Genomic DNA, 21591 nt, shown 5'->3' with positions numbered 1-21591 from the left:
AGTCCATTATAGCCACTTCTTGCTCAGGTGTATGATTCAGAGTTCTGACCTTTACATGAAATTTACTTTTCTTATGGAAATCAGAGCATTTTTCCACCCACAACATCCCTGACTGGGAGGATTTATTTGCTTGATTTGAACCAGACTAACCTTTTCTTAACAAATAATACATTTTGAGCTACTGTATAGCTAATTTTTATACCCAACCAACCCTGATCAAGTATATGCCCTAGGCAAGACAGTATACTGGAGGATGTGGGGACTGGATGGAGTGTATGATTAGGAGCAAATAGAAACACTTGCCATGGGCCCATCTGAGGGAATCCAGGGAATGGGTGTAGGAGTAGATACAGGTAGATAGATAAACCTACCCATATCAAATAGTAACTTCTCAATGTATAAATCCCTTCCTCACATGCAATGCCACAGTTTGAGGGGAAAAGAAAACAAGTAAATAAACAAAGATGGTGTATTAACATTTTCCATACAACTATTCACATCCAGGAAACACGTCTGCGTATGAGATGCACGAGGCAAGACCTTTGAGCCCAGCAAGGATCTGGGTACACTAGGAATGCTGCACAAAAGTCTGGTTGTACTGAAAACCCAAGTGACAAATAAATAAAACCCTTTGCTGCAGAAAATAGGTAATAATTTTTAAGTTATAACTGGATTGATTTTGTTGTCTTTTCCTTTTCAATTGTACTTAATCATGTTGGAAAAAAATAGTTAAGCAATGTGATGACTTATGACACCAGTCCACACAGAAGCACACACACACACACACACACACACACACACACAATCCATGCTAAGGTACATTTAACAAACAACGGCAAAGAGGAATGACACCACTCCCCTTCAGCTCACACAAAGGTACAAAATCACAATACATGGTCATTCACACCCACACACACAGAGGTACACACCCACACCCACTCATTCACACAGAGGCACACCCACACATCCTTAGGCCATTAGTCTAGTCTTCTGGGTGAGGGCATAGTAGTAGATGAAGATAGCGCCGAGAATGGCCATGGTCTCGGACTGGATCCACGGCCCTCGGTATGCACCCTGGCATGGGAGAGAGCCACATGAATATTAGAAAAGCATGGTATTCTATGGTATATATATTTTTTTGAGAATAGATATGTTCATAAAATTTGAGACAGCAAATGATTATGACCTTATTTAGTCATGTGTAAGTGAAGGAGGAAGGCGAGGAGGGGGAGGAAAATGAGGAAGAGGTAAGGGAAGGTTAGGGGAGGGAAGGAGAAAATGAAAAAAAGTAGACAAAGAAGGAAGAGGGAAACAAAGGAGAGGAGGAAGAGAAGACAGAAGGGGTGACATGAAGTGAGGTGAGGTGTGAGGAGACAAGAGGCAGAGAAAGAAGAGAGGAAATGAGAAAAAAGAAGTGAAGTGAGGAGAGGAAGGGAGAAGAATGGAAAGAATGGATGAAAAGGAAAGGAAAGATGAAGAGGAGGGCAGAGGAGGTAGCCAAGTCACTCACAGGGTGGTAGAGCTTGATGGTGGCAATGGGCTGCACAGTGGAGGTGTCTTCATTCCCGCGCTGAGCCTGGAACAGAGAGAAAGTGTGTTTAATTAAGGGCAAACTAACACCAATTTTTTTTCAAACCCATAGATGATTCACTGGTAATTATAAAAAGAAAGGAAAAAAACATCATTATTTGTGTATGGAAGATGCAGCTGAGTAACAAACAGCAAGTAATGAATCGTTTCTGACAAAAGTAAAGAATGGAGAAAGTCATTTTTTCATTAAAAGCTTAAGTACAATAGAAGTATAGTGCAGCATTTAAATTCAAAAAGCTCCAATGCTGGAAGAATGGACAGAACTATGTAGAGAATACAAACCACAGGAGTTTACTAAGAAACATAAGTTCTCCACTAAATCTCTCCATTCAGTTTGTAGCACCTTTCATTTTCACTGTAAAAGCAGTACATTGAAGGCATTTTCTTTATTTTTAGTTTTGTACTTAGTGGGTCTCCTCTGCCGTTAAAATCAATATAAATACTCCATACACTCATGATAGCTGACCCCCATGGCTGTTACCATATTTCCATATTTCCAAAAAAATGTCCCTGAAAATCACTCTGCGTCTTATAAGGTCAAGATTCAGCTTTGGGTCACTGGCTAGTGACATTTTAGTGCAGCAATGGCACTTCAATTAAACTGCAAACCTCTCCGCAAACATGAACAAGGTGGCGATCGCTTTTACAGGCAACAACAGCAACTCTTTTCTAGAGTAACAGTGTGTAACAGTAGTATTATACTTCATGTAAAATGACACCAGTCAGGAAGAAATTGAAGTGACTTAATGCTTGTACCTAAACAAACTAGTGGACGGTTGTACACCAAACCTGACAACACGCGCAAGACACGCAATGTTTCCTTAGTAGACAGGGATCGTTGAGGTAAGACAGACCTTCATAAAACTGTTTAACTTTGATTGATAAACACAAACAATATATGGATAATATTGACGAGATATTGAGATAGGTTATTATTCAATATTTACAAGTGCCTGTTTTCTCCATTTTGCAGTTATCTTTTAACATTCTTACTTTACATATGTGTTCAACAAACATTGAAGCACATTCAAATATGAAATTTCACACTTCCTTATGTTTTAAAAATGTACCAATATTTACAACAACTAGAATTATGATGTAGAATAATAATAAAGAAATATGATGCACAAACTTTATACCCGTTACCCCTCTGAATGTCACTTTCCGCCATGTTTGTTTACATCTCAAAGCAGTACCCTCGAGTCTATAAGAAGGACTGATTCCGGTAGGTCCCAGCAAATATTAGGGTTTTAAATGTAAAGTATTGGGATTTGATAAGGATCTGAATATGTACATGTGAAACTTTAATGATGACCTGATAGTGGGGAGGGATACGAATGTTGGGCGAAAAATTTTCACCTGACACTCGTGGTTCAAATCCGTTTATTATTTTGTTTTTCAAATGCCTGCCAAAATTGGGGGTGCGTCTTATATGCCCATGCGTCTTATAACCCGTCAAATACAGTATATGTTCAAAGGGAGGAATAAACTTAAGCTCTAGTAAATAACGTAAATGCAAGCTCATCCCCTAAATTTGATGTAAACAAAATCATACATAACAATAAATTAAAGAAGAATAGAATATTTTTTACATCATAATTATACAGTAAAGAGATTGGATAATAGTGAATAAATAAGAATAAAAATAAAAAACAGTCCAACCCACCTTCCTGAGGGCAGCGTATCCCTGGTCATCGTACAGCTTGATGAGCCGCTCCCCAGATACTGCCGTGGCCACGTCCTCCACCCAGCTCACCTGAGGAGGTGTAAAAGGCAGGGGGGTTAACTGGGGTGGAGTAGAGTGGCTGAGAGACTGACACAAGAGATGTTTTGTGATGGAGTGATAAGAGATAAAGACGAATGCAAGAGGTAAATGTGAAGTGGATGCAAGAGAAGATTGGTGATGAAGAGATCAACAAAAACGATAGAATAGTCAATAGTAACAGAGGAAAGGAGATGCAGGAGATGTTTTGTGATAGAGTGACAGAGATAGAGAAATGGTAGAATAAACAATACTAATAGCTGACAAAATAAAAGGAGATGCAAGAGATGTTTGGTGACAGATAAAATTGACAAATACAAAAATGCAGGAATAAATAACAGGACGAGAAATAGATGCATAAGATATTTTATGATGAAATGATAAGAGGTAGAATCAACAGAAACATCGGAATAAAAAATTTAAAAAAAGGAGATGAAAAAAGTAAAGAAAGATCAGCAACTAATTGAGGAGCATATGATTTGTAAAGTAAAAGACAGAATTAACAGGAATGCCAAGATACGAAATATGAACAGTATGAGGAGTATATACAAGGGATATTTTGTGATGAAATGAAAAAGAAAATCAACTGACACTAGAATAAAGAAATAAAAAATGAAGTCAGGAGATGATGCAAGAGATGTTTTGTGATGTGATAAAAGCTAATGACAACTAATACAATGAAGATGGTTAAGAGTGCTAATTTTCCCTGATGATGATGATTATGGCAATATTGGTGATGGTAATAACATGATCAGGTTTCTGCTTCTCCCGCTCCCTCACCTGGTACTTGCTGCCGTCCACAGAGCGCGCCACTCCCACAATGCCATCAACAGTCTCGGCGTACAGAGAAACATCCTGCGGCGGAACAATTCACAAATCAGACTGAACCTTTGTACAGTAGAGTGGCTATACCTGTTGATTATGAGGCTGATTCATGGGGGTTAGTCATACTGAACCTTTCCTAGTGTAGGTTCTTTCGTAATTGTATTTTTACAGCATTGAGTCAAGTGTGTAGTGCCTGGTCTTTCTAAAATCCAGTCAGTGTCTTTACCACACATCACTTTTCCTGGCAATAAACTTCACTGATTTATTGCTGTCTGTAAAGTTGAATTTTTTTGCATCCTTCTTTGAGCTTTTCTTACATTTCTTTTTTGCTGTGCACTCTTGAAGATGACTTTCTAGGTAAAGCATTTGTTCAATAGTACCTTTGAGGCTAGGTTACCATTGTTGGTGAGTGCTGTTTACTTTAGTGGGATTTCTTTCTGTTAAAGATTGATGATGAATCAGATTGGAATAATTAGTATCCATTTTTTAATTGTATAACTCTCTCTCTCTCTCTCTCTCTCTCTCTCTCTCTCTCTCACCTTGGCACCGTTGGAGCATGAGAGAGTGAAGTCAGCAATGTAGGCGATCTTGGTGACGATGGTGGCGTCCTGCGAGGTGAAGCCCGTGGAATCCACCTGGGGACCCGTACACGTCTCACCTGTCAAGCAGTCACAGGTAAGCAACAATAAACCCAGTGAGTTGTAAGAAGGAAACACAGACAAAGGGATGAAAGTATTGTTTGGTACCTTTACTAAATCTAACTGCCACCTCCCCACTGAGCCACACCACATGCTGGACACTGGTATATACAACTAAGACATGCTTGCCTATCCATACTATTCCAATGAGTACATGTATCAGGAGAAAAATTAACTTGAAAAATTGATGAGGCATAGAAATTATCAATAGCAAAAATCTATAATATTTGACAGTCTCCTGTTCACAAGGCTGCATGTTGTGGCTCATTAAGTTTTTGATATGAATTTGTATTATATCAGTCAATATGGTGCAGCAGGCCACTAACTGATGGAATTCAACTAAATGTAACTAAGTGTAAGTGTGAGTGAGTAGTCGTGGTCCTGAGCAGATGTGTGTTGGATCTAGCTCCACACAGAAAGTGTCAACATGGCTGTCAGGGCCAAGGGACTGGGGGATTTGTGTTTATGTTTGTGTGGAATTCTCAGGCGAGAAGTTGGTTGGATGCTGTTTGCGTCCTAGGTGGTGTAATGCGAGTTGTGCTAATTTGTCTGGGATCAAGCAGGATAATATACCCAAAATAAATTGGATATGTACCCCATGCCTCCATAAAGCATCTCTGGCTACCAGTATTGTGTAAAAATTGGATGAATTCAAGCAAGAATTATCTAAAGAAATATCTGTGGTTAAAGATGAGGTTGAATCAAGGGCTGAGAAGGTGCAGGAGGAGCTGGGATCAGTTACTGACACGCTTCGTGCTGAGCATGCTGAATCCAGTTGGGCTGAGGTGGCAAAGAGAGGCAGGAAAATGAAAAAGAATTTCCTAGTAGTGAAAGCTTCTACCCAGGAAAAGAAGGCAACAGAAGGATGAAGTCTCCTAGGCATTGAATGGCATTCAAATAACTGATTCAAGATTCACAAATGGAGGTAATATTGTCATGAACTTTGACAATGAGAACACAAGGGATGAGGATGCTAAAAAATTTGAGTCTGTTGAGCAAATTAGTACCAAGAGTGTTGGAAAGATGAAACCAAAGATCATGACATGCAATGTGCATAAAGAGGAGACCAAGGAAAAAATAAAGGAGACCATCTTGGATCGCAATGAGTTCTTATGCACAATTTAGGGTGTTGAGAATAAAATTGAGCTGATTTTTAGTAAGCCTGCAGCTGGCGGCACAATGCATTAGACTAGTACATTTTGAGGTGTGACCCAACTGTGAAAGATTTGATTTACAAGAATCATGACAAGTTAAAATTAGAATGGGGAATATATACAGTGAGAGACAAATACCATGCAATTATATGTTCTCATTGTCGAAGATACGGCCATCTTGAGGCCAACTGTACTGCCAAGACCAATGGAGAAGCCCCTAAATGTTATAAATGCGTTGGCGATCATAAATCAAAGGATTGCTCCATGGCTGAGAAGAAATGCATAAATTATGTGAGGTACAAGAAGCCTGAAATCAACCACTCAGCAAATGACCAGTGTTGTGCAGTTCTTTAGGACTGAAACTGAGAGAATTCATAACATAACCGATCATGGCTATTAATTAGTGTTTGTACTCAAAGATAAATTGTGTGTAATAAGTGTTCAATGAGTTGGAAATAATCGTTGGATATTTAATTGTGATAGTATAATGAAAATATCAGACATATGAAAACTCAACCAATGGACATTTGTGATACTATGAAAAGGAAAGATATTGGTATTAGTGCAAACCTAAACATGGCTGAGTGACTAAGATAATGCCAAGTTTATTGAAAGGATATCAGTAGACTATTCAAGAAAGCAATTAAAGACTCACTCACTCACTACGACATTTGAGAATAAGTGCATTGAGGATTATTGTAATTGTTGACGGCCCTCACAGAGCGCTGCACTAGTAATGAGCGGGGCCTGAAACCTCATCAACGGCAACAATAAACTATCTACGGTAACATGCGTCCTGCCAACCTGCAACTAACAGAACCTCACCCTGACCTAACAGATGGTAACCTAATGCTACTGATGATAGCAACACATTGAGGCTAAAGTAGTGTTGCATAGCCACTAGAACAGTACCTAACCTATCACTATTGAAATAGTAAGCCATTGCCATTTGGAGTAACGAATCTCCACTTATTAATTGTCAATATCTCAGAAACACATAATTTGCATCAAATATGGTTAAGAAAGTGATGATTAGTGCATTAAAATCTACCAGAAGAAAATAACCATCAGAGTGAAACTGCTGAAACCAAGGCACCGTACACAGGAGGAATATGTTTTCCTCCTCCAGAGTTGTGAACACCTGGAAGAATCTGCCGGGAAAATGCATCAACAGTGTCAGTTTTGAAGCTTCTAAACATAACTATGACCGCAACGGTGTCAACCTTAAAGGAAGAGACATTCCCTTACGAGCACTAGCGCCCCTTATACTTAGTCTTCTGGGAAAGCAATCACTAGGTAAGGTGTGATTAGTATTTCCTGGCCCTTTTTGGCAAGACCTTTTCCCTGCTGGGTACTAACAGGAACGTCCCTGACAAGTACTAATAGGACTGGTGCGTACAAATTGGCGAACAAACGGATCCTGAGCAGCTGCCGGCAAAGTGACAGGTCCAGCAACCGAGGGTGTACTCACTTATTTAACAAGTCCTGGCCAAAGAAATACAGCCTGGCCTATTCCTGATTAATTAGCTAGGTGTGAGGGTTCTGTATGGGGTCCTTACCTGCCGCCACAGCCAGCAAGGCGGAGAAAACCAGGGCCAGGACCTTCATGGTGACGGGCGCGTGTCGGGATGTTGTTTACCAGTCCTTCACTCTGCTGCTCGGCCTCCCTCTGGACTTCTTTTAAAAACTGACCAATTATTCATAAACGGAAGGATTGTAGGTTTGAAATGTTCTGTATATTTTGTAAGTGATGTGTATGTACTTGTGGAGGGTGTTATTTCAGTTGTATGTGGTTTTCCAGGCGTGCAAAATGTCCACGTGATATTACTGGAACGTCCCGTCGGCATACGTGTCCGCCACTTCATTACGGGGTATATGATGGTGCCTCCCTGTGGCTGGCTTGTCTTAGATTACCATGAAAATAATTGTTAAGTATGTCGGAAGAGCATTTCCGGGCCCCATGTTGCAGTATATAAAAGTAAACGCTCACTGATGTTGGCATCCATTCACTAGGCATGTTGAATATAAAAGGGTATGATTTTCAATATATTTATATCATAAGATAATATATTCATCATAATATTTTTTTTTAATTCTGAGGAAATTGTGCAAAAAAAATGTCAAATTTATACTTTTAAGGTAGCCATGCTGTAAGGAATGTTTCATTATTCAAGCAGTTTTACTTTTGTTACGATACTACCATGAGTTTTATTGATAAGAGCATAATATTCATGAAAAAATCATAATGACAAAGCCTATATCTGAGCGTGCTACTTGGAGAGGCTGGTGACAGCAGTGTGTGTGTGTGTGTGTGTGTTTGTTTACGGCGATCAGCTGGTGCGGGCGGCGGGCACGGCGCCTCCTTCTCCATGTCTCCGCGATGGATATCAAAGAGAAGTTTATGTCCTTCATCGACAAGCAGAAGATATCGCTCAAGGCACCCGCCGCGACACTCCCGGGCGGGGACTTTGTAACATCCGATGACTTCGAGGGGCGCACGGCGGTGGCGGCCCAGCCCCGCCGCCAGAACAGCCTGCTGCGGGAGCAGGCGCTGACCCCCGAGGCCGAGCAGGCGGTCATCGACGGTATCGAGCAGGTGTACTTCGAGGCCGAGGACGTGGACGTGGGCGAGCACGAGCTCAAGAAGTTCCCGGAGGCCATCGACGTGCACGTCATCAACGGGCTGCGGTCGCGCCTGAGGAAGCAGCACAACATTGTGTCGCGGCGCGTGTCGGACCTCATCATGCAGAAGCAGGGGCTTTGCAGCGAGGAGATGGCGCGGGTCATGGAGCTGCAACGCGAGGTGATCCGGGAGGTGGGACTGTGTGTGGAGGGCCGCAGGAAGCTGGCGCAGGGCCGCAGCCAGTTCACCTCAGCCAGCCTCGGCATCCTGGCTAACTACAGCAAGCGCCAGAAGATCGCCAGCGTCATCCGCTCTCTGAGGATGATCCGCACACTGCAGATGACAGACGAGCAGCTTCAAACCCTCCTGAGGGCGGAGGACTACCCTGGGGCCATTCAGCTGCTGCTGGAGTGCCAGAAGGCTGCGGCAACCTTCAAGCACTTCACATGCATATCTGAACTGAGCACCAAGCTACAGGACACTCTGGAGGTGGCTGAGGAGCAGCTGGACCAAGGGCTGGCCAGGGTGGCGGCAAACTTTAATGTCCGGAGCTATGAGAAGCTACAGACTGCGTATGGCTTGTTAGGGAAGACTCAGACCTTAATGGACCAGCTACACATGCACCTCACTTCGCACATCCACAACTCAGCCTTCACCATCGTCCTTGGATACGTGGAACTATACAACAGTGCCGCAGTGGGGGGCAATGGAGGCATGATTGGCACTTCCTCCTCCACGTCCTCTTCTTCAAAGCTCCAGTACTCAGAGTTGTGTAAATATGTCAATGAGGAGAGCTTTTTGCCATGCCTCCTGGACCTCAGTAAATGTATGTGGAATGTCTTAAGGAGCTATAGGAGCATAATTAAGTGGCATGAGGACAACAAGCCAGCTGGTGGGGATGACACTTTAGCAGCGGCCAACAGTAATGCCAGTAATGGGGGGGAGGGCAGCACATCGGAGCAGTACATCAAACAGAAGCTGGAGCACGGCCTCTACAGGATATGGCAGGATGTGCAGGCCAAAGTTCGAACCTTCACCCTGGCCTCGGACCTCTCCCACTTTAAGTTTGACGACTTTTTACGAATCCTAGACGTTATTAATAAGCTGATTGAGGTTGGTGAGTGTTTCTGTGGGAGCAAGTCTGAGACCCTGCGCGAATCCATCAAGCAGCAGTCCATCAATTACTTCCGCAACCACCACCGAGCACGCATGGAGGAGCTACACATGTTCCTGGAGAATGAAGGGTGGGAGGCATGCCCGGTGAAGTCCACGTTCACCATCCACCAGCTGATGGAGTACAGGTTCCTGAGGGGCAGGGACACCAGCCTCACTCGCATCACCTCCCCATCCGCCTCACCCACCAAGTCACAGGGTAGGGATTTCACTCATCCACTTAATTATATACATGCAAGCCTTGTTATGTATAGTGTACCTCTCCGCCTGAAATTGACCTCCCTTTTGGCCTTTCGTTTTGTTTTCTTTTGTTGGAGCAGCGTCTGGCAGGTCTATATGTTCCTGTTTTGTTTCTTGCCCTTGAGCTGCCTCCCATGTCATAAAAAAAGAATTTGCTCGCTATGCAATATACTCATTAATCTGTACACATTTTTTTTGCACCATGATATCAGTGTGTAGTGTTCTTACATCCACCATTTTTTTTAGGGGTAGCTTTGAACATACCCTCCATCACTAGTACATCAAGGAGTGGCAGCGTATGAGTATAGCTACAAAGAATAATGAATTGTCCATCCTTTCAGGTGGTGGTGGTCTTGGTGGTAGTGAGAAAGGCGACATCTTTGAAAAGTATGGGGAGGAGGCATCACCCTTTGACCTGGTGACCGAGGAGGCGGTGGAGGAGGACATCATGGCCAATGGTGAGACTGGCGGCAACGGTGGCAGTGGGGGGATGAGTGACGACGACGATGATAGCGACGAGGATTTACCAGAGGAACTCAAGCGAGACTATGTTGACGAGCAGCCTGGTGAGGCGCCGCCACCATCCTCCCGCAACACCCCGAAGCATCTACGCCACTCCAAGGTATCAGCAAGGAGGGACTTTACTTCCATACCTCAACTGAATTTTCAAAAGTATTTAATTTTTTGTTATGAGCAATGGTTAGAATGATTAGTACAGAATGAGTGAATCTATATTACCTCATCCTCGTTCCCACCCAGGCCTCCATCGTGACCAACACAACCCTGACCATCCTGCGGCTCATTGGCAAGTACATACAGATGATGCGCCTCCTGCAGCCCATTGCCTTTGATGTGATGGTGTGTCTTAGTCACCTCTTTGACTACTACCTCTACAGTGTGTTCACCTTCTTTGGCGACAGGTGAGGACCGGAGGGAGGAGAATGTTGAAGATATTTAATGATGCAGAATAGAAAGTGTGCTCTTCTAGGTCAGATCATACATAAAAATGATAACAGATAGATAACCAAAGTATTAGAATGGTAACTTGGGAACTTTAGAAAGTCAAAACAGACAATTATTACAGAAAAATTACACCATCCACCTCAAGGATCATTAGGTTTACACTAAGAATTGGCCAGGAGGGATGAAGAAGCTTACTAACTCTCTTCTTCTGTCAGGGGAGAGCTGGAGCAGAGCCTGAGTAGGAGGCTGCGAGCATCCCTCAAGAGGATCCAAGACTCTCTCATCCTCAGCCCGGACGCTCCCCCTGAGGACCCCGTGGACCAGAACAAAGTGAGAGAGAGAGAGAGTTATCACTGTGAAACATTTTGTGAGCTATTTTGTTAAATGATTTTTTAATTCTGCATACTTATTTTTGTTTGATGGTGCTCCTTTATGTTGGTAGGTGTACATGTGTTTACCAAGGCATTATATCCCTCCTTGCAGGTGCTGTGCCCATCCCTATCACCTGTGGTTGATATCACCTCACCGGAGAGTATATGTGGGCTGTCGGTGCGGGTGGTGGCGGTGGAGAGTCTGGCCTTCCTGGCGGCCCAGCTGGAGGCACTGCATTGCCACATCGAGCCGCTCATCCCGCAGCAGCGCAGGACGTTCCTGCAACAGTTTTACACCGGCACTGTCAAAATTACGCCAGAGGTAAACCAACATTTGTATTGGAGTATTGCCCATTAAATTGATCTGGAAACAATCCTACACCAGCACTACAATTATTCCAGGGAGTTCTGTTGGATATCCAATTTTTCTCATGCTCACTTTCCTGCATTTATCTTGTTACCCCTTCTTTTCATTCCCCATGAATCTTTCTCCTCCAATTGCATCTGCTTTTTCATTCTCATTTTCTTTCTTTTCTTTCTCCTTGCCTTCCTTCTTCGTCCTCATTTTCCTCTTCCTTCATCATCTCCCATCAACCCCTCTCTTGTTCTGGTTTGCCTCCGCCCATCATGCTCCTCTGCCTCCTCCCCAGATCAGGCACCACGTCTACACCGCTGTGGCAGCACAGGCGATAGACTACGACGGGGTGCTGAGCCGCATGTCCAGCGTCAAGTGGGACATTAGCGACCTCATGAGTCAGCACAGTCAGTATGTGGACCTCCTCCTCAGGCAGCTACAGGTACTTCCTCAAGAGAGTGTGTGTATTCACTCATAGTATGATCATTTGCTGGATTTATGATCACCAGCCAGTACCCTCCTGGAAAGTTTTGAGTGTATTTCCCTAGATATATTTAACTAGTTGGGGTGTATTGGGTCTGAGCTATTCATATAATGTCCTGTCTCCTTATCTCATATAGTATTGTAGAATTGACAACAGCTAGATAATCAAAGTAGCAGAATGGCAATCAAGAAATTGTAGAAGTCAGGGTCAAGTGGGAAAACCAGGTGAAGAGATGATATTAAAGTATTTGCCAAAGTAGTGAGCTTTTTTGTTTCATCTCTTTCCCTAAGCTTCCTCTTCCTTTTCTGTAAAAAAGAAACAGACAGTGAGCTGGAGCACTCAGAGAAAGGACTATGTCTTAGGATGAGTAAAGGCTCTTCCTTCCCTGCAGGTGCTCAGCATGCGCCTGGAGGAAGTGAGCCACACTTCACCCATCCCGGAGGAGGCGTACATGGCCTTGTGGGAGTCCATCGTGCGCATCACCAACCGTACGCTGCTGGAGGGCTTCGCCAGTGCCCGCCGCTGCACCAACGAAGGCCGATCCCTCATGCAGCTTGACTATCAGGTGCAGTAAACGTCATTGAATTCAAATAGCAGAAGACTTGTGTCTGTTCAGATCAGGGTATTTTCAGGACTTGGATATCAGCTCAGAGCGTATAGTTTTCTGTCTTCAAGGATTCAGACTATTGGGACTACAGCAGGGAGAGGCAAGTATGGCAGGAGAGGGGCTGGGATGTGGTAAGGAGTGAAGAGAGTGCATGAGAGAAGATTAAGGGTATGATATCAGGGTAGGACCACCAGTAAATAGATCCGTATAGTGGATGAGCAATGGAGAGGGAGTTAGTTAGGAGGCGAGGGATTGACTGTGTGGGAGGGACTGCTGGAACGGGAAAAATTGAATACTATGTCTGCAGTGGCCACTCCTTTGAAGGGAGTTCTTGTGAGAGGACAGAGCATTGGACAAATAGATGGAAAGAGATAAGGTGAGAGAATACCTGTAATGTATATGTGTTAGGGATAATAGCTAAGGAGATGATGGTGTTGCAGAGGGGGGAGAGTATGGCAGAGGAGGGGCTGGTATATGGCAGGGGAAAGTATGAGTGTGTATGTCTTAGGAAAAATCAATAAGTAGATGAGTATGCCAGGGAAAGAGCTGGGATGTGGCATGGGAAAGTATGAGTGCATATTTGTTAGGGAAAATCAGTAAGGATATGACAATGTGGCAGGGGGAGGACAGTATGGCATGCTGGGGTGTGGTAGCTGAGAGGATGTGGTAGGAAAAAAAAATAGTGCAATTGGGTGGTCAGCTGTGTTGCCCAGAATTGCCATATATATTCATGCATAAGTCAGATTATTTATTTATTTATTTATTCATTATTTTTAAGGCTAAGTTTGAAGAATCAATTTTTACATGGATACCATTTTTCTTAGGACTTAAATTTCATCCTCAGTCAGACATGCCATGATCTTGGGGGACATCGCCTGTTATACAAGATCAAATTTTACATGATTATGTACACACATAATCTGCATTTTGTTGCCATCAAATATATTTTTATCTTTCCTTTGTCCTTTCAGCAATTCTTAATGAAGCTGGAGTGCCTGACATCAGTGCGCCCCCTCCCAGACCGCCACTTGGTAGAGACATACATCAAGGCTTACTACCTGCCTGAGGGTGCCCTGGAGGCCTGGGTGCAGCAGAGCCTCAATGACTACTCTGCGCGCCAGCTGAACTCTCTCGTTGCCACCATGACTCATGTTAGCAAGCGCACGAGACAGAGGATCGCAGCACTGATAGAGGAGAGTGGGAAGAAAACCTAGGAGTGGGCTGAGGCTCCTGGAGCAGAACAGGAGGACCTAGGAGGGAGCAGGAGGACTTAGGAGTGGGCCATCAGCCAGTGCAGGTACACTTGAGGTAGTAACTGTTTGTAGTGTCCAGGGGCTGTTCTCCTTACTCTGCTGGTCTGGAGGAGAGGAGGAGAGTATTTGGGGAAGAATGGGAAAATGGGAAGAAAAAGGAGGGTCAAGGAGAGTATGTCAATGAAGAGGGGAAGAAAAGGGGATGGGGAGAGGGAGAGTGATGAGATTGGAGGAGAAAGGAGATTTGAGGAGTTTGGCAAGGTAGGGAGGAAGAGGGGAGCAGGAGAGACGAGGGGAGGGAGAGTGATGACAAGATGGAAGGGGAAAGATTTGAGGAGAGTGTGGCAAGATAGGGGGAAGAGAAGAGCAGGGGGAGAGGGAGAGGGAGTGATGAGAAGATGGGAGGGAAGAGGAGAGTATAGCAAGGTAGGGGGAGAGGAGGACAGGGAGAGGGAGAGTGATGAGAAGATGGGAGGGAAGAGGAGAGTATAGCAAGGTAGGGGGAGAGAAGAAAGCACTGACGCTAAAGGTTGTCCAAATGTACAGACGAACAAAATAGAATAGATTAGTGTTGGAGTTTTATAACAATTTGCAATCTCATTCTTCAAGTATTTGTATTTCCTAAGATGAAACTCCCTTATAGCTCAGTAGTGCAGTGGAGGGAGGAGGCTGCCCCTTCTGGAGAAGAATTAATTACTGAATAAGTAACTTCAGAACAAAACAAACTGGAAATACCTTCACTTTGTCAGGGTTTTCCTTTTTTTGACATATCAGTCATTTGCATTAAGATTAAAGTGCGTGAGCCACATTTTTATAAATGATAAGTGTTCAAGGCAGGAAGGAGATTTAGAGTCGTGCCACAGCTGCTTTAATCCAAGTAGATGTGTTGGCATCCACAAGAAAAGAAGCATTTCCTTAGCACTTTTATGTTTTCACCTTATACTGTTGTCTCATGTGAAGTTGTACATAAGAGTGGCACTATCTTGAAAGCCAGGTATTGTTGGTCCAGACCCTTACTTGGGTGTGTGGCATGAGAGTCAGTTATAATGTTGTCATAGCCAGCGCCGGTTGTCAAAATCTGAGTTACATTCCTAAACAGCGGGGCAGTGCTGTGTTCAACTCAGTCCCCTGAGTGAGTTTTTCTCCTCAGCCGTGGTTGTCTTCCCTGTGTAGAACAGGATGCTGCTAATAGTGCTGATAGTGTTTTCTTTTCATCATGGATAATAGCATATCCATCAGTAATGGATATGTGATTCAATAGCATTTTATTGGGTAAATTGTGTTCCCTGCAGTTATTTATTTGCAGTTTTAGTAAATTGTGTTCACTTGATGGAAAGCTGTTCTTGCACTTAAATGTGTGGCAGAATTTTCCATTACATCACTTTGTGATCAGCAAATCAATACGTCATGCTTTTACTTACAGTAACAGTACTGTAATGCAGACAATAAGGAGATAATGTAGTGTGTAAGGATGTGCATACATTGGTTACATTAGCTTCTGAATATGGCAGTATTTTGATGGCGAAAAACTTGGAAGGATTGGAAGAAAGGGGTGAAGGTGTGATTTGCAAAGCTGTGGATGGAGTAAATCTGTGTGACTAAAAGATCAAATTATGTATAAGTGAAGCAGTCTTGGTGTCTGGCAAAAACTTTTGAATGATGGTGCCTCTTGGCCAGATGGACTCCAGAAACAAACTCTTGAGGTGCGTTGTATAAAAGTCTGCCAGAAATGGACAAGTGGCAAAGCTGTAAACGAGGTGCATTTACTAACCGGGTGAAAAGCAAAAATGTAGATAAAAGTCAAGTTGCTTGATGCATTCCATCTTACATGAATAAATACAAATGATAAAAGATTGCTGCAATAGGCGCACCTAACATCACTGTAGCCGATCCAGGATTCAGTACGTTTCCTAACTAGTAGAAGGTAATGTTATAATTGTATTTCGTAAAGAATCCTTATAATCAAAAACTAACTAAAATTATGGGTATTCTTTTCTTGAACAGAATATTGAATAAACAACAGAACAATAATATGAAAATACATATAGCTACCGTTGCCAGGCCATCGTACTCAGAGCACAGTATTAACCGGTTTCTGACGCCTAACTATTGCCAAGAAACATCAGGATCTAACTCTTTTAATGACAACTATAAATTAGTTTCGTTATTGGAGCCCAGAAGACAGTTTAGGGGTAGGAAATCGGAAAATATAATTGGCTGAGTACAACAATCTGGCAACGTTGACTTAGCTGTAGCCCCGAGGACCAAGGGTGCTCCCATGCCATTTTGCGGGTGTCAGATACCACAAATAGCATATTTTTACTGCGCAAAGCAGGTGATGTCACTTATTGTGACTAAGTGAGCTTTCATGTTAATCTATTTGTGTATATTTCATGGTGGCAAAACTTTCATTACTACTTTCATTTTTACTAGTGACACGAATATGTGACTGTTTTTCACAATACAATTTCACTCAAACAAGTGAATCAAACACCACAGAAATATTACCAGTGTGTGTATAAATGAATACAAAGATAAGCACATACTTTGATTTAACTCTAGGATGTCTCGACTCTCGTGGATCATTAATAAACAAAAACAAAATATCAGGATAGGCTACTCTTTAGCCCGTTACCGACTATGGCTGCCAAAAAAGTCCCTCCGCCAAGTTTGTACCCCCCCATTTGGTGATTGTCAGGTGCGCCTATTGACAAGTGTTACAGAACTGTCATAACAAAGATGGTAAAGTATAGATGTTACAGAAGTTGTAAAAGTTCCTTGAATGAACCTAAGATAAAGGATAGCTTTGAGGCAGATGGCAGTGAGTGACTTGTAGACAGATGGTTCAGTTATCATGAAGCACAGGTGGTAACAGTCTGCCAGGATAAGGAGGTGATATTCAGACTCCGCATGAGTGACAGAAGGATTACCATAACAGACATGAGAGATAAGGAAGGACGAACACAGGCTGCTGGTGCATCTTATTTATACCCAGCACAGTTTCTCTCATATCCGAGCCTTTAGTAGTGGTTAGTGCTTATCCTTAAGAATCCTGTGCTAGGTGTGCAGCAGCTGCAGCAGCAGCAGTATGTCAGGCAGAAATCAAAGCTCACTTTTGTTATTTCCGAAGAAATGTTTTCAAGTCCTCTCCATTGTCACAGGTATATCTCTGTCAGTTTATGTCTTATCTACTGCAAGTTCTAAATCCAAAGAAAAATAGAAATGTTAACTCAGGCAGTGCAGCTTCATGGTTCACACTCCAACTGGTTTATGTTGTATGAACTTAGGGCACCTGGAAGTATATTTGAACCTCAGGATCTCGTTACATAGTGCATGGGATCAAAAGGGGAAGGTAAAGAAAAATGTTTCTTTGGTAATGGCACAATAATTCTGTAGGATTCAATTTGTATGGAGTAATAATTGTCGTGTGAGAGGAAAATGTGGGGGGCATTGTTCTAGTGACTCTGTGATGATTCCAAGAAAGTATAATTTTAAGTTTGTCACTCACCCTGCCTTATAAATACTGCTTACCTAACAATGGTATGTGTGTGTGTGTGTGTGTGTGTGTGTGTGTGTGTGTGTGTGTGTGTGGTGCTTTCATTACACAGGCATGTATGCCTGGGGGAAGGGCATAGGATATGTAGTTGTTTATAAAATGCTAAACTATTTTAAGGATGCTACTGTGCTGTCTTGGAGCTAATGATGTGAGTGGCAGCCACGCCTGCCAATGCTGGGGGGTCCTCGACTTACGACGGAGTTCCGTTCCTATGACACGTCATAACCTGATTTTGTATTTAAGTCAAAACACACCCTTTATTAGAAGGAACTGTCAGCCCCAACCCTCAAATCAAAGTGCCATAAGCACCTAAATCACTCACCTATGCTATGCCTGGGAGACATAATGAAGGCCAAAAGTCAATGAAAAAACACAAACCAAAGATATCGAAAGCACAACAAACCAAAATGGCATACAGCGGGAAATGAGCTTGCCTTCTTCCTTGGCCAAGCGCTGTGTGATGACGTATTGTTACGTCGCGGTCACAAACTAGTTCACACATGAAGTTCGTAATTACGACATCAAGTCGAAACGAGGATTTTTTAATAATTTATGGGGATTGCGTCATAACCCGAGGACCCTCTGTAAATGAATCTCTGTACTACAAGAGGAAAGAGAGTCATTAGCTGGGAGATCCTTAAGTTTAGGAATGGCTTTAACAAAGAACAAATTTATTTAATAAATATTTCATGGTAATAGTGCAATGCATTATACAGTAGAGTTATAATTAGGTAAAAATTTTAAATGAGTCATAAGGAAGATTGACATCTTCCATTGTACAGTATAATATTTAATTGAAATCTCCATGGTTTTAAATTTATTTCAGAATAAAAATCTAAGGTGGGGACATTAGCTCAACAACTACTGTTTGGGCCTTGCTCAGTGCATACCTAGCAATTATTTTTACATCAAAATTGTAAACCATGGTTTTAGAAGCATGTTTGACATTAAAATATGCTTTGCTTTTGTGTATGATTGTGCCGGGAAATAACTTTTTTCATCTTCCCCTTGGACATCAACAATTCCACCCAAGCAACACTCACTGATGTGCCTCCACGGTCTAGTGGTCAGCGTACCTGGCTACCACTCCGCAGGCCCAGGTTCAAATCCTGGCCCAGGCAGTCAGCGTGTAGCTCACCCAGCCGTTCATCCTCCTTTTTGGGCTGGTCGATAAATGAGTGCCTGGGGAAACCTGGGGAAGGTAAACTGTGGTAATCCCGGATTTCACATCAGCCTGTGTCCCGGAGTAACTACCACAGGCTCAAAGGGCCAACTGTTCAGAGATGAGCACCGCAGCCACACACAGCCATAGCATATGCACCCACCTTTACCTTTAACACTCGCTGACTCGTTATGAAAGTAGGCATCATTATCACTGGTATAGGCAAGACGTTTTCTTTTCAGTCATTTGCATCAAATGAAATTAATGAAAATGTATTAACATCAGATCACTTGTATTCACATCCCAAGTAAATAAGTGTCAAGTGAAACATTGTACCTGTCTGCAATAAGTATGTATTTGTGATAAGTATTTGTTCACTTCTATGTCTTAAACAAGAAAGTATCAATTTTGGTTTTGTTTTACAACTCAAGGGTGGATAGTAAGGCACTGTGGCTTTAAAAATTTAAATTCTATTTTGGAGGTGATACTGTTGTAGCAATCTGCTAATCTACACTGGAATTTTCCACATACCTGATGTCATTTCTAATCATCTGGAGGCCTAAAGAATATTACACTTTGAGACTGTATCAGTACTCCCTCCTGCATCTGTGTAGGGCAATTAGATTATCTGAAAATATCGTATATCAGTATTAATAATTTTGAGGTATCTAGAAACGGGTGTCCCAATCAGTTGTATGAATCTCTTGTACTCTAAACCAGCCCAGGATAGCTACCATGTAGGTAATGATTGAAACAAACAATTCACTTTCACTAGTTTAATACAAGTATAGTATATACATTAAGTTACTCATGCAGAATAAGGCAATGCATGACACTTGCACACCAAACAACACACTGCACACAGTCTTTTATGCTGAAGTAACTGTTGATTGACCTTACTTCACCTGATCACAGCAGCTGCCAGCATACCTATGTACTGCAGCCATAACTCATGGACGCCCAGGCAGGGGAAGTAGCCCTCGGCCTGGTGTCTCACATCACACGGGATCATTTCAGGGAAGGGAGGGAGCAGGTACACGTTCACACAACAAAGATAATCACTAATGTCCATTGTGTCCTCTGCTCCTCTGTTATTGGAACCATTCAGAGTTGTGATATGAACATGTGCAAGGAAAAAGGAACTGTTGATCCAAAAGTTACAAATCCAAATCAACAACATAAACAACCATAGTAATATTTGGAACTAAGTGAAGCTTTGATTCCTTAAGTATTTTGAGTTTAAGAAATAAGAGGGAGGTAAAGGAGCCAGATGAATCCTTCCTGACTACTCCAAAGCAGTAAACATCTTTGATAACTTTTGCACCAAGGTTTGAATGACAAGACAATAATAAAGTTGACGGTATGGAAAAGGAAGGTAATCCACAGTACCTCGAGAGGAAGGCTATTCATCCCTACTTTATAATGAGGCCTAACGTATAGGTCGTAGTCACCGGTCCTGTCAGGCTCCAGCAAAAGGGAGCCTCTCCTGACATCATGTTCCTTGCCTTACCCCCAAGGAGACACTGGTTGCTGAAGAGGCTGGTACAGTGCATTCCTGAGGGTCAACAGGCTAAGACTCCCCATAGTGAATTAAGACATCTGCATCCTACATACTCCATTATTTTTTCAATGTAGGGCAGCAGTGTGCCACTACATGAAGGCAAGATAGCCTGACCTTTCCTCCAGCACGAGAGTAAGATTATTGGTCAGCTTCTTTTCACAAATATCAAACTAAGTGGAAGTGACTTCACACAGTTCACTTTGGTGGTCACACATTTTCAACATGCCTGCTAAAAACTTGTTGATATAATATTCAAACAGTTTACAGTACCAGTTAATATATAGTATTTATCTTTATATATATATATATATATATATATATATATATATATATATATATATATATATATATATATATATATATATATATATATAGATATATATATGAAAACATTTGAATTAATAAAATAATTATACTGCTGCATCTAAAATTAGAATGCTTCCATAACAAGGAAGGATGTCAACTATATTTTTATAAAGTGTCACAACAATGTAGCACATTTTTACTTTTTTTTTTTGTCATATTTTAGAGTGAGTACTCTCAGCCCATTTCTAAAATTGTTCAAAAGTGTCCATTATCAGTACTGGTACCCTATTTGATGCACAAGCAGCATGGGTGTGGTCAAACCTTGAAAAGAAAAAAATAGTCAGAGGACACGACTGCCAAGAGAAATGTCCCACACTACATTCATGATTAGGAAAAATGCCCACATGAGTTTTGCTAAACAACTTGCCATGTTCCAGGCTTCCTAAATTATGGAGAAAAAGTATATCAAAATGCTTCCCTTAGATATGCAGGGGCAGACAGTAGTTTTTGGCAGTAGGGTTTGGCCTCATTTCTTGTAGAATTTAACGGTGGGGAATTAATTAGGCCACATGACCCCTTTGACAAATGAGTTCCTGCATGGAGAAGTGGGATGATAATTTTTTAACGCCTTTAAGATTGCAATGCCAGGCTGTGCCTGTTCCCTAATCTGCAATTAGGGCTGGATTTTCAAAATGCGAGATCCAATCTTGGTTTAGCTTGCACTACATTCTGCCTAGTCAAATGCTTACATTAAACAACACAAATTTATTGGTAATAGCAGGGTAACAGGTTGTTATGACAGTGACAGATTGGTAATTATCATAATAATGATAATCTTGGTTTGCCTTATAAGTCATACTTCACCTCTCACCCTGGCTACTCATGCCTTGGACTGAACGCTTCCACCA

At 42.3% G+C, this 21591-nt stretch overlaps 2 protein-coding genes across 2 annotated transcripts; one reads left to right on the top strand and one right to left on the bottom strand.

Moving 5' to 3' along the window:
• Positions 1 to 455: 455 nt before the first annotated feature.
• Positions 456 to 7715, bottom strand: LOC127003255 (translocon-associated protein subunit delta-like). The gene is made up of 6 exons (XM_050869675.1): positions 7589 to 7715; positions 4717 to 4835; positions 4133 to 4207; positions 3257 to 3346; positions 1511 to 1576; positions 456 to 1074 (listed from the first exon to the last, which is right to left on the bottom strand). The coding sequence occupies exons 1-6, from the start codon at positions 7635 to 7637 to the stop codon at positions 970 to 972; spliced, it is 504 nt and encodes a 167-aa protein (XP_050725632.1). The 5' UTR covers positions 7638 to 7715; the 3' UTR covers positions 456 to 969.
• Positions 7716 to 8219: 504 nt separating this feature from the next.
• LOC127003253 (syndetin-like) lies at positions 8220 to 19393 on the top strand. Its single transcript, XM_050869672.1, has 8 exons — positions 8220 to 10024; positions 10407 to 10687; positions 10825 to 10985; positions 11244 to 11358; positions 11512 to 11721; positions 12050 to 12196; positions 12630 to 12803; positions 13817 to 19393. The coding sequence occupies exons 1-8, from the start codon at positions 8410 to 8412 to the stop codon at positions 14057 to 14059; spliced, it is 2946 nt and encodes a 981-aa protein (XP_050725629.1). The 5' UTR covers positions 8220 to 8409; the 3' UTR covers positions 14060 to 19393.
• Positions 19394 to 21591: the final 2198 nt, after the last annotated feature.

This window comes from Eriocheir sinensis, chromosome 25, assembly GCF_024679095.1.
Source record: "Eriocheir sinensis breed Jianghai 21 chromosome 25, ASM2467909v1, whole genome shotgun sequence".
NCBI lineage: Eukaryota > Metazoa > Arthropoda > Malacostraca > Decapoda > Varunidae > Eriocheir > Eriocheir sinensis.
The sequence above is the reverse complement of the archived record's forward strand: the minus strand, read 5'-3'. Positions and strand labels throughout refer to the sequence as shown.